Genomic DNA, 14,080 nt, shown 5'->3' with positions numbered 1-14,080 from the left:
GAGAGAGAGAGAGACAAACACACACACACACACACACACACACAATCACACGCACAAACACACATACAAACACACACACTGCATATCTTCCCTCACATTTTGACATACATGTGAACAAAAGTTTAGATTACCATGGACATTCTTGTTTAAATTTCAATCCCAAATTGATCAAATAAATTGAATTATTGAATGTTGTGTTTGCAACAGTACCTCAAATGAAATTAGTTTCAAACAGAACACTTTAATTAAATTGTCCTGAAAAATATCCTATAGGCTTAAAGAAGTGCAATGTCTAGAAAGAAACAATTTAACGTATGTTTTATTCAACATATTGCGATATTTCAGTTATTTACACCTTGAAAAGAGAGGGCCATAGTCAAACACAGAATCTGTGTAATTACCATGTCTATATGGGCATTTGGCCATATACAGTAATGTGTGGCATGCAAAAACTGGACAACTGAAAGAACCAGAAGTTAAATGATATGTAAGGGATAATGTATTGTCCGCCTGTAATGATCAGAAAATAAGTCTCGACAGGGACAACAGAACCCCACCGCGCAACGGAGTGGTCTTACACGCTTATTAGGGTAGAGTGGGGGAAAACGCCCCTTGGGGTAAAATGCCCCCACTCCTATATTTCACAAACTAATCACTAAATGAAGTAAAATGTTGTTGTTATAATTTCTATGCACTATGTTGACAATGGTGATGTACAAGTACCCACCATAAAATGGATGCATGCTCTGTACTTCAAGAAAACAAAAGAAAAATGGATTTTTAGGCAAGTGTTCTAATTTTCAGCAGTCACTAAAACAAAGTTGGCTATTGTCAATATATTGATGAAATATAGTAGCTTGCAATCAATTTATTGATTATATTTTATTGCTCCACAATAGATTTTGTTTACTTTAGTTGTTTACTTTTGGTTTTTCCTATTAATGCATGAGGGGCATTGCTTTGACAGGGTGGGGGCATTTTACCCCACCCTTGGGGGGCGTTTTACCCCACAGCTGGGGCAAAACGCCCCTTTTGCACAATTTTTTTTGTTGTTAAAATACTAATTAACTGTTAACTCTGGACAATTTTCATATTTGGTTTATAATTCATGACATTGTCACTCAAAACTAGGATAGCAAATATACACATATTTAGCTTTTTGTTACACAGTAATATCACATATTCCTTAAGGGGGGCGTTTTCCCCCACCCTACCCTACATGGCTTAACGTTTTTGTTACCGTTTCGTGGCTTCCGCTGACAAAATAAATAATCCGCCACACAGACAAGTTTGACAGTTTCAGGTGTTGCGTGGCTATGTATTACTAGCTGACTTTCACTTTCAAAGAAATTCCATTGCAATAAGCAAACAGACTTCTTGCGGAGTGATATGAAAGACGTTAATCAGAAGCACAAAACCCGTTGCCATTGACAGCGGTGATTATAAACTGTATCTTGCCGGTGATTACATAGATTTAACAGACCTCTGAACGTTGGGAAGGCCGATTCATGTGAATGGAACTCTCTGCAGCACTCTGAAGAGCCGTGTAATAAATTTCCTTAAACACTTAAAACAAAAAAGGTAGCGTTTAAAAAGATAATGTTGCTGCTTCAGCTTATTTAGACATGATCTAAATAGGACACTTTGAATATAGAGCATAGCCTATGGTCAGTAGAAAATGGTTTTGCTGACCTAAACACAACATGGAGAGCCGCAGTGCTTTTGCAACAAAGGACCACATTCGGTTTGCATTTGGGTTAAACCACATGACAACGCTGAATGGAATGTTAGAAACACAAACCATTTCCTGTCCGTCACTTCAATTTGTGCAAGCAAGTCTAGCACAACCACTGTCGCTGACCTCAATACAAAACATTTAGGTCGGAAGTTGCAGCAAAAGACACGGTTGAGGTTGGAATGTTTCACCATTATGGTTTTTATGATGAATATTATATATATACATAAAAACATGAAAATTTCAAATTGTACTACAGTGCATTTATTCATTTGCCAGATAAGTCAGGAGAGGTTACAGGAAATGTTACAGGAGAACAAGATACTAATTCTAGTCCACCTAGAATCAGGAGATGAAATAAGTGCACAGTGTGAGTGTTGGGGGGCTGGAGGTGTTGGAAAAGAGGGTGGTCTTGGTCTCCGGGATGTTCTTCCTCTTCACCGGCAGAGCGAAGGCGCCGCTGCTGCGTAACATCTCATTCTTCAGCTACTTTCCCTCGGGCAACATAGAGCATAATATGAGCTGTGCTCTGTATATTTATGGTATTTTTTAATTGTTTTATTACTGGTCGTTGATATTGTATCCACATTATTGTTATTATTATCATTATACTTAATGTAGTCTCATCAACTTTCTATAACTGTTTACTGTTCATTTTAGTAACTATTGTATTGTTTGATTTTTGAAGTCACTCTGGACAAAAGTGTCTGCTAAATTACACAGACATAAACATAATAACTAGCGCAATAACACATGGAAGATGAAGCAATGTTCCAAAAAAAATACTCCCATGAGCCCTTTCAAGTTTAATAGAAAATAACATCACATAACAATTTCCGAGACTGAATAAAGTGGGAGTTTCAACAGGACTGAGATAAGCCAAAACATAACTTCCCTACACTCCTAGAATATTATTTGTTTCTATCACATAACTTGCAACACTGAATGGACATAATTCAAATGAAGCCTGTAATAACCATATAAACTGTGTCTTTGGCGGTAGCGCAGAGGGACCATTGCATCTTCACTCCTGTGGTATAAGGAAGCCTACAAAAGAACAACACAAATATAATGGAAGCTTTTATATAAGAGATAGAAAGCAGCCATGTAAAGGAACTGAAAGTTTACCTGTATTGTAGCCTAGAAATCTAGACGCACCCTAGCGGCGGCAAATTAATTTGCTCAGCCTGTACGTCTAGTATCAAACCATAGGGATTTCTATTGGCTGACGCCGTGGACCTCATCCAATCACAGCGCTCTATTTTGTTAGAGAGTCTTAAGGCGGGCTTAACAGGATAACGACAGTCCTGCGACGGTGAACAACAAGGAAGGTGGCTATGGCGAACGAAGAGCGGTTGTTTGAATCGGCGTTGGCGTCATCTTTGGAGAAGTTGGACTTGTGCTTTTCTTTGAAAGTTGAGCAACACAATGCACTTAAGTCATTCCTTTTCGAAGAAGGATGTATTTGCCGTTTTGCCGACCGGATACGGATATGGTCGTAGCGCTGGCCTATTGCATGCCTCGGCAGTTTGAAAGACAATTCTCTGCCCGCCCCTTGGATTAATCGAGGTGAATAGTTCGATGCCAGACTATACATTTCAATGATATAGGATGGCCCGCCAGGCTACCTGTATTGGTGATATGGACTAATACCTCGGACAAGCAATGGATGACATACAATACCTTGGGCTGCGTTTTTGATGAGGCAGACTGCTGTGGTTCCACCCAGAAGCAAAAGCATGAGAGTAGAGGTTACCCAGACAACTGAGTAAATGTAATATACAGCAAAGCAATGGTCTGCAAAAATGAAAATGAAAAGAAAAAAAAAAAGTTAGGCCCTGCAACTTACAATACAAATAAGGTTCTGTTCTGTTGAGTTATTTGCTCTGACAACAGAAACGGAAAAGGACCCAGAATATTTATACACATATTGTACAGGCTTCCCCACCTCTGCTTAACCCCAGAGAGCCGCCTGCAGTGATACCATCTCTCTGCAGTGTTTTGTTGAAGCTCAGTCCAGCAACTTCCACCACGCAGGCACACTGAACCCCCCTCTCCCACTCCTCCACGGGAACCAGGACCTGGTTCCGGGTGAGCCTTTTCAGTGGTTCACATTCACCGACATCCTCCAGGTCAGAATCTGTCCATCCACTCTCCACGCGTCCGCTGATCACCCAGAAGACGTGGGCCTGGGACGGGCTGATGCCAGACACCAGGCACAGAAGAGGCACTATGGAGGTGTAGGCCATGGGTGAGATGATCTCAATGGAGGGAGATGGGAAGGTGCTGTTTGACTCTGTAAGCAATTCAATTCAATCCTATTTTATTGACATAGCATGATAACAGAATACTGTATATCTATAATCTTAAGTCAGATACACACACAGTACGACAACACCAAATCACAATACAGTTCACACATTGTCACCACTTCATAAGGCATCACACAACACAACATCACCACTTCATAAGTCATCACACAACACATCACCACTTCATAAGGCATCACACCACACAACATCACCACTTCATAAGGCATCACACCACACAACACAATCACCACTTCATAAGGCATAACACAACACAATCACCACTTGATAAGGCATCACACAACATCTCCACTTCATAAGGAATCACACACAATCACCACTTCATAAGGCATCACACCACATAACATCACCACTCCATAAGGCATCACACAACATCACTTCATAAGGCATCACACCACACAATCACCACTTCATAAGGCATCACACCACACAACACAATCACCACTTCATAAGGCATCACACAACATCTCCACTTCATAAGGAATCACACACAATCACCACTTCATAAGGCATCACACCACATAACATCACCACTCCATAAGGCATCACACATCACCACTTCATAAGGCATCACACCACATAACATCACCACTCCATAAGGCATCACACAACACCACTTCATAAGGCATCACACATCACCACTCCATAAGGCATCACACAACACCACTTCATAAGGCATCACACAACATCACCACTCCATAAGGCATCACACAACACAATCACCACTTCATAAGGCATCACACCACATAACATCACCACTTCATAAGGCATCACACAACATCACCACTCCATAAGGCATCACACCACACAAAATCACCACTTCATAAGGCATCACACATCACCACTTCATAAGGCATCACACAACATCACCACTCCATAAGGCATCACACAACACAATCACCACTTCATAAGGCATCACACCACACAACATCACCACTCCATAAGGCATCACACAACACAATCACCACTTCATAAGGCATCACACAACATCACCACTCCATAAGGCATCACACCACACAACATCACCACTCCATAAGGCATCACACAACACAATCACCACTTCATAAGGCATCACACCACACAACATCACCACTTTATAAGGCATCACACATCACAATCACCACTTCATAAGGCATCACACCACTCATCACCACTTCATAAGGCATCACACGACACAACATCACCACTTCATAAGTCATTACACAACATCACCACTTTATAAGGCATCACACTAGTTCAGTTCACACAACATCAGTGAGTATGATGCCCTTACTGAAAGACTCCCTAAACCATTTAGGTAACACATTAGTTGAACCTGGCTTCATACAATTATTTTTATTATTCATTAACTATTATTACATTGACATGATTGTTAATATTGCTATTGTCCTTAATGTAGTCTTACCAACTTTTTAAAACTGTTTACTGTTCATTTTTAATTATTGTATTGTTTTATTTTGTATGTCACTTTGGACAATGCTTTGTTAAATCCCCTCATCATAACCATTTACAGAGCTCAGAGCTTGAACCTGATCCCCTAAAGCAAGGGCGTAGGTTTGGTCTCAACTTTGGTGGGGACACATTCCCAACTCCTATTGTCACAATACCAACATTATTGTTTCAATAGGTGAATAATCTCGATTTCAATACTTTTGCGATTTTTTAAAATGTGATTTGGTTTGTGTGATTTGAGATCATTCACATCAGTGGCAATCAATCATAGAATTTGATTGACCCTCCACACACACACACACACACACACACATAGAAAGTGATGCTTGTCATAGGTTTCTAGTATTTTGGAATTCATATAAACTTTATATTGTTAATTATTTATAGTATTTTATGATCTGCATAATTACTAATAGCTAAACATATTTAGTAATTTGAATATATCACATTGATATTTAAATTATTAGGCTACACTTGTCTTTAATATCATCACATTTGTGTTGTGTAGGCTAAATCTAATTGAGTGCCTGTCACTTTAAGTAGAACGTGAACGCACTATAAATTAGATTTCAGTCTCACGGTTTAAGGCTATGAAAAATAGTTTTCGCAAGTGTAAGGATATGTGGATTCAACTCATCATGTTTGCTATGTCATTAGATAAAATACATGTTCAAAAAACTAACAAGTCAAAGAAAATCTTTCTGGGATGAGATCATAGAAGAGATATCTGGTGTCTCGCAATGTTTCTATGAGTATGGAAATGCACCATAGTTTAGGCCTATCTTTTATTTCTTTGCAATGTGCATGCAGGCTACATTCACAAATACATTAGCCTGCATACACAGAATATAGGAACAGGAAAATGTCTCGGATCCATTGTTTATTGCGACTGCAAGATTGGTAGCCCAATTAACATGACACTCTCCGCCTCTCACTCTGCGTGTAGCGTGCGTGTCAGATAACTTCCCCCTCCCCTCCCCCTCGGTTTTTCTAAAATATAGGTGGGGACAATTGTAGACAATCTACACCCATGCCCTAAAGCAAGCATCAAGGTGACCGGGTCAAAAATGTCCTTATCAAGAGAACTGTTGAACAGAACCTATGCACCTCATATGGAGGGTCTATCTGCTTGGGGCAGACCATGTCAGAGTCACAACACCACCATTATTATACAGTTTGCTATTGAGGGCCAGTCGTGGCCTACTGGTTAGCGCTTCGGACTTGTAACTGGAGGGTTGCCGGTTCGAACCCCAACCAGTATGGCTGAAGTGCCCTTGAGCAAGGCACCTAGCCCCTCACTGCTCCCCGAGCGCCGCTGTTGTAGCAGGCAGCTCACTGCGCCGGGATTAGTGTGTGCTTCACCCTCACTGTGTGCTTAGTGTGTTTCACTAATTCACGGATTGGGATAAATGCAGAGACCAAATTTCCCTCATGGGATCAAAAGAATATATACTGTACTTATTTAAACTTATATACAAAGTGTTAAATTACACAACATCATGAGCTAGACTCTCAGGGAGAAGAGCAACTGATAACACAAAGACCTGACTTCTGTGTATCCATTAGGGGAAGAAAGCATTTGTTAAACATACAGTACACACCCCTTGAGTCTTGAAGGAACAGTATGATATTGTCAAATGACACATTTTCCTGAACAACCATGCTTTCCTTCTGAATAAATTGTGGCAAGATGGTATATTTAAGGTATATTTATTATTCATTCTATAGAGGTTGATTTCTTCTGATTATTTTATGTCAGATAAGTGCATTTGTTTACATATACTTGTTTACTTAGTAAAACAGCAATCCATACGACTCCTTGCATCCCTCTAAATTAAGACATCAACCTGTCGTTCATCAAACACAAGAAACACAAGTCACTGGACATCTACCTTTACACACGGCTGACAACACACTCTCCTCTGCCCTGTGTAAACTAACAGAAGCACTGCTCCATTGATCCTGTATTAGTGATAAGTTATCTTGTACATTGCTGTCAAAAACAAAGGGAGAATTCTAGAATATTTAAAGCAACACAATGCAGTCCTTTCACTTAAAATAACGGCTTGTAACTCATTTTGATGCCACACTGTCTTACAGTAAGGAGAGTGTAAGGAGAGTCCCTCACTCCACCGATGCATGGCCAGATCACTGTCTTACAGTAAGGAGAGTGTAAGGAGAGTCCCTCACTCCACCGATGCATGGCCAGATCACTGTCTTACAGTAAGGAGAGTGTAAGGAGAGTCCCTCACTCCACCGATGCATGGCCAGATCTCTTGGTTTTGCGCTATGTAAAGTTGTTGTCGCAGGTATTAGCATATCCTTTTTTTGTAGATTTTAGACTAATTGGGTAGCCCCCTTAGCACTAAATAGATATCCATTAAGTAAAAAAAAAGTAAAATCAAAAGATGAATTCCTACAAAAAAAATCTATAACAAGAGGAATTCCTTGTGTTACTTTAAACTACTTACCTGTTACCATGAGTCGTGTTCCATTCCCAACGTGTGCGAAGCGACCTTGTGACAACACACAGTAATACATGCCTGCATCATCAATTGTGACCTCTGGCAAGGTCGCCCGACAAACGTTGACCCACGAGCCGTCCATGCCATCGTTTGGGTTGACCATTTTGATTCTGTCGGTCACCTGTAACATCATGGGCCTCCTCCGGTCCAGCTTCAGCCATACCACATGCGAACACCAGGAGTAGAGCTCCGCTATGTCGCACTGCAGGGTTGCAGAGCCCCCGGACGCCACCACTGCCACGTCCGGCGACTGGGTCACGATGAACGACGGGTCCACTGCAAACAAAAGACGTATCTGTTCCGCTTACACTTAATTGATTATGAGTTTTTATTAGTTATGGTTTGTATATTCATAGTATTTGTTTATTAAGTGTGCTTGCTGCAAAGCAGCACACTTATTGTTCTTCTTAAGTTTTATTTTTCCCGTCTCCCTAATTTTTTGTCAGCTCTAACGCCTAGGCCCTTTGAGACAGAGACACCGTTCCAACTTTAAAACGTCTGGTCAGTACCGGTGTAAGTTGGTCGCGAAGATGACGTCAGGTGGGCGTGTCGTTCGTCCGCCATATTGGATTGAACAGAAAGCGAAACTAAATTTTCACAGGTCACAAATTTGGTCCGAACGCCACGAAACATGACGTACATTATCCTTGGACCAAGCCTCACAAAAGTTACCAGAAGGATTTTTGATTTTCGAAAGCGTTTGCCCGTCACAGCCAAACGAAATCGGCGGCGAAGCTCCAAAACAGGAAGTCGTCCATATCTCAGGAACACTGTCACATATCGATACCAAATTTTGTATTTGAACTTGGGACTCCAATGTGAGGGTGCATAAGCTAAAAAAAAAAAAGAAAACATTCCAAAAGTTTCCATCATTTGGCAAAACACCCAAAGGTATTTGGTAACATTCATCATTCACCTCATTCCAAGTGTGCTCAGTGTCTCTGGACAGCCAGAATGTCTCCAGGAATCCTAGCCCAATCAGGAAATCCTTGCTCTGCCATGGGATAGTATGGACTTACGAACTGAAATACCAAGGGGAACAATATATATATATATATATATATATATATAGCTTACATAATAGAGTTGCTTTCACATTGACGGTATTCAAATTAAATTTTTCAGGCGAGACACTACAGGTGAATAGGGTAAAATTTTTAACAAGCAGATATCACTATGAAACTTCCCCAGTTGATTACTTACATTAATATGAGAAAACAATGTATTACAAGTTTGCTGTAATTTAATGTTTACATATGCAAATTAGGCATTATCTAATTAAATATGCGCTAATTTGCATACATTTTAAGGCACGAAACCTGAGCATTGGATACAGCCAAGTTCAAAATTATGTTTTCATTGTGTTCAGATATTAGATGGGAAAACATTTACAGAGGGATTTATGAATATCTACTTTTGTTATCCTGTAAATCAGAAAATTATGTCACTAGCCTTAAAAAAATCGCTTTTTTCCATGTTTTTAGGCATAAAATGTCATCTAAGTCAGGCTAGGAATAATATATCAACAAACCCCTCTGTAGAAATCTTCGACATATAGTTAGGCATAAATCCAGAAAGTTTGGTGTATGTACGAGCTTCTTAAGTGGAGTTATTGAGCTCAGAGTGTGAGCGGAAACTCATTTTGAGAAAACAGCCTTGAAAGACAGCCATTGAGATTCCATTCTCAGCCTAGACTCGCCTTTGAACTTTCGCGATTGGTTGCTGATACAAAGGAAGTGTCCATATATGGATCACATAGCGTGATACAGGAAAAACAGAGCTTTCTAACGGTAGTACACATGTTATGTTTTGGACCACGGTCGCGGGAGTGCATGCAAGGTTAGAATGCTAACTTTTGCTGAATTTAGGAGAAATATACAGGCGCGAGTAGACACAATATAATGAAATAAACACCTAAATGTGTAAATCGGACTTTTTTGTTGTAGTAGTGTGATAGAATACATGCTAAGGTAACATACTAGCTCAAAATCTCGAAATTGACCAGTGCATGAAAAAACGATGTTTTCACCTGCCGTGTCTCGCCTTAATGTTAAATATCATGATGGGAGAGTATTAGGTTTTACTGTGTTGTTTTGTTGTAAAGACATGCAAGGCATTCTGGGCCGTAATGAACAGTGGTCGGCAGCACTCCATAGGCTACGTATTTATGAATAGGTGTTTCTGTAAACCTAGGGACAATAAACAGCTATCTCTGTTACAAAAACGAGCTGGTAATCGTTCACTGAAGAGGGAACTATGATAAAAAGATTGTTTTCCTAAAAGCATGGAGTTGACGAAAGAATAAGCAAGCAATGTCACGTTAATGTTAAATACATCTGAACGCTAGGTGGCAACGTTGTATTACATTTTAGTAAATATGGTGGCATTAGTGAGCTTCATAAGTAAGGAAGGTGCAAATATGTAATTTATCATGGGAAATTATTGGAAATGTTATTTCTTGTTTATTCTAATTGCAAACCACACACATCCTTTCGTAATCACTCGTACACTTTTGATACCATTGGTATCAAAGACTGTCGTTTTGTTTATTTGTTGTTGCCTAGCAACTCTGGGAACAACAGAGCAAAGATTCTAGAACAGAGCTTCAGAGAGACACGTTTTGAGTTCGTGGCCAAGTGCCTAAAATATCGGTTTCCATGTGTATGTGCTGGATGGTGTGCGTCCTTTATGAAAGTAAGTGTTTTATACAGTTACAGATATATAATGAGTCATATGGTAGTGGTCAACATAAATGTGCCCCTTCTGTTATTAGAATGCTAAGCGGAGAAGCATGCTAAGCAGAGATTGAACATTATTCATTTCTTGTGTGGCTAGAGGCTAGGGAGGAGATGTTGCTGTATGGGATTTATGTTGCTTAGCGTGATGCCATGGTCATTTGATATGAGATGCTTGTACTCGTAACTTTAGGACTCCTTTTTTTTTTTACTAAGAGTAATTCAGGAAGCATTTTAGCCCAAAAAGTAGCGCCTGAGTCTGTGACAGCTTAAAAGAAGTCGCGAAGACTACTAACACACTAAGACCGAACACTTTTTTTGTGGTGGTATTTCACGTCGCGATGTTTTGAAATGCGTCTGCAGGAGCTAACAATCGCGAGGGAACAATTTTGCATTGTAGGCATAACTAAGGGATGCAGTAACCCCACCAACAACAACCAAAACTAGCCTACTCATTGTCAACGTACATTACGTTTCATTGTGAATCAAATTAAAATGTTCTCCTCCTTGCAAACGTTGGCATAGGCATATGGTGACAGATTAATTTAATAATGTTGCTGCGTGGATCACGGTAAGTGTGAATGAAGTGGCCACTTCTTAATGGGATGGAAGTAGGCTAAGTAAAATAGAGATGCCTCAAATAAGATAAGGTTAGGATATGCCCGCTTGACAACGGCAGAGATAGCAACCATCCATTTAGAACGACTGGCCTTCATAGCAACCAAAGATCTTAGCTGTGATTCATGTACAGTATGCATTCAATGTGATGCAAAGTATAGAAAGGTGAGGAAATATACAGAGACAGGTCAAGAAATATAGTGCAATGTAGACAGTAGTATACAGTTGATTTACAGAAGGTGGTTTAGAGTAATATGAATTAAATATAAATATGTGCAGTGTATTAGCAGTTATCTCATACAATAAGTAGAATAATGTATGTAGATGTAGCAGTAACATTATAATAGTAGAAATAATAATATAGATATATGCAGTGTATTAACAGAATATAATAAAACAGAATAAATATGGATATTCAATATGACAAATATATAACAGATATGTACATAACATACAGCTATGTGCAGTGTAGAAACAGTGTCATTGTAGTGCAGAAACAACATTATAAGAGTAGTAAGAATAAGTCTATGTGCAGGATGAATAGTATAAAGATCAGTAGAATAACTATGTATAAATGGAATTACAGTAGGCCTATGTACATTTGTAAATAAATAGAAAACTATGGGTGAGAGGGATAAATGAATTTTATTTAATCGTAAAAGTAAATTGCATTCAATTAAATTGCAATTAAAAATCTTTCCAGTAGGCTTTAATGTCACGCAAAAAGTACAACCAAAGCTGAGCTTGATCAACTAGAACGTCTAAAGAACCAGAACTTGAGTGTAGTTTTTTGCTGGGTCCCAGGCCATGTTGGTCTGAGGGGAAAGGAGAAAGCGGACAGTGCTGCTAAGCAAGCCCTCAATGAAGAAGTCACAGAATGTCAAATCCCTGCCCCAGACCTTAAACCTATACTGAACTCTTACATCTCAGATAAGTGGCAATCTGAATAGGATTAATGTACCAACAACAAGCAAGGAATGTGAATTTTGGCACGTTTTCATGATCCACTGGGTCGTTATGGGCCACACAAAATACGGTGTTGCTAAAATTACTCCTATTGTGGCTATTAGAGACATGCGTTCATGAGTATCCAGCTACATTCAATGAGTTAAGTAAAATACATTCACACACACAAAAAAAACATCACTAATGTTGTGGACATTCCTTTATTCTGAGATACATCAATAGGCTCTCAAAACAATCCCAAACAGACATAAGGTCTTTATAGAGCAAATCCATATAGATTATTTGTCAAATAAACCAGTAAAACAGAATTAGGGGATGGAATATATAACATTCACACTCATATCTCATATTTTTAAAATAAATCAGTGAAAAAGTATCCTGACAAACAAGCAGCATTTTAATGCCTTAGTCATATTTCATAATTTCAACATTTTCTCTAGGTTACCTGACCCCAGTTTGAGAGGTGCAAGACGCGTGACGTTATTTATTTTTTCAGCCAATCACTGCTGTTGTTTTATTTTATTGATTTGATTTTAGTCATAGAAGCTAAATTCGAAGGCAGGCCACAGGTGAAATCCAACGAACCGCATTCACCCCGCAAGGCAATAGTTGAATAGAGTTTTTGAGGTATTGCCACTGCTCCAACACTGAAAGGCACTGTTAGAATGCTTGCCAGGTTCAGCATAGCGTATGTCACTGTCTGCTCACGTTGGTGACCGGACCAGGGCAAGCACACTTTCGCAGTTCCCGCCGGAAATGCAGTCTAGTTTTCATTATTCTTTTTATTTCTATTGATATTTTCCTTAATGTAGTCTTACCTTCTTTTTGAAACTTGTTTACTGTTCATTGTTAACTATTATATTGTTTTATTTGTAAGTCGCTTTGGACAAAAGAGTCTGCTAAATTCCATAACCATAGCCTTTAAATAAGTTTTACTGTAAAATGGTGGAGAAATTCTATTCTATACGGCCAGGGTAGAAAAAGGAAGGCCTACTGACGGTCTGCCATGTGGTCTTGCTAGATAAAGTATTATGCACATTTATTTGGTCACTTATGTCAAGGCTTTCAAAGCATAACATACTAAACATACTAGAATAATGAGTTCAGCGATATGTTACAAAATATGTTGTTTCTATAAACAGTCTTTTGCTGTTATTTTGCATGCATTGAGGTGCTTAAAACACAACAAACATACATTTAAAGTCAAATAAGGTTAAATAAAATGCACTGTTCAGTACCTTGAATCAGAGAGAAAAACAGCATCATCAGTCGACAGGACATCATTTTCACTCACTGATGGTGGCCTGAGAACAAAATGCTTATCTCATCACTCAGCCCACACTCTACACATCACCAGAGACACTACTGAGAATTCATTTCCTCTGGATGACCAACTTCATGTGCCGAGCCGTATACTATGGGAAATCATATTAATTGTTGGTGCACAGTGCATATAAGCTTCAGGTTTGTGTTATTCTTAATGCTTGATCAATATCCAGCAATTATACTTGACTATGGCATCATAATTAGTGGCGAAGGTGCTGGCCTTTAAAGGCACCTTTAACAAGATTTGTTCTCAGGGTTCCCCTCTGGTCGAGAAGCACAATAATAAACAAACTAAATATGCATCTTTTGCAAAGAAGTATGAACATAACTCCTATATAATATAGAGAGAATGCACCATTATTGTGTACTAATTCTATACTATTCTCCTTACTA

The 14,080-nt window shown here is 39.2% G+C and overlaps 1 protein-coding gene across 1 annotated transcript; it reads right to left on the bottom strand.

The window, feature by feature from the left end:
• Nucleotides 1–2,018: 2,018 nt before the first annotated feature.
• Nucleotides 2,019–13,694, bottom strand: LOC121695773. The gene is made up of 5 exons (XM_042076889.1): nt 13,600–13,694; nt 7,989–8,318; nt 3,684–4,031; nt 3,419–3,532; nt 2,019–2,782 (listed from the first exon to the last, which is right to left on the bottom strand). Exons 1-5 carry the CDS (start codon nt 13,643–13,645, stop codon nt 2,760–2,762), a joined length of 861 nt encoding a protein of 286 aa, XP_041932823.1. The 5' UTR covers nt 13,646–13,694; the 3' UTR covers nt 2,019–2,759.
• Between the last annotated feature and the right edge of the window lie 386 nt (nt 13,695–14,080).

The sequence above is a fragment of the Alosa sapidissima genome, chromosome 21 (genome assembly GCF_018492685.1).
Source record: "Alosa sapidissima isolate fAloSap1 chromosome 21, fAloSap1.pri, whole genome shotgun sequence".
In the NCBI taxonomy this organism is placed as follows: domain Eukaryota; kingdom Metazoa; phylum Chordata; class Actinopteri; order Clupeiformes; family Clupeidae; genus Alosa; species Alosa sapidissima.
This window is presented reverse-complemented; position numbering and strand designations above follow the sequence as displayed.

Coding starts and splice junctions, on each gene's coding strand:
- LOC121695773 (XM_042076889.1), bottom strand. CDS start 13,645: ATGATGTCCTGTCGACTGATGATGCTGTTTTTCTCTCTGATTCAAG. Junction 8,319..13,599: donor GTTTTTCTCTCTGATTCAAG/GTACTGAACAGT, acceptor TTTTGTTTGCAG/TGGACCCGTCGTTCATCGTG. Junction 4,032..7,988: donor AACACGACTCATGGTAACAG/GTAAGTAGTTTA, acceptor AATTGCTTACAG/AGTCAAACAGCACCTTCCCA.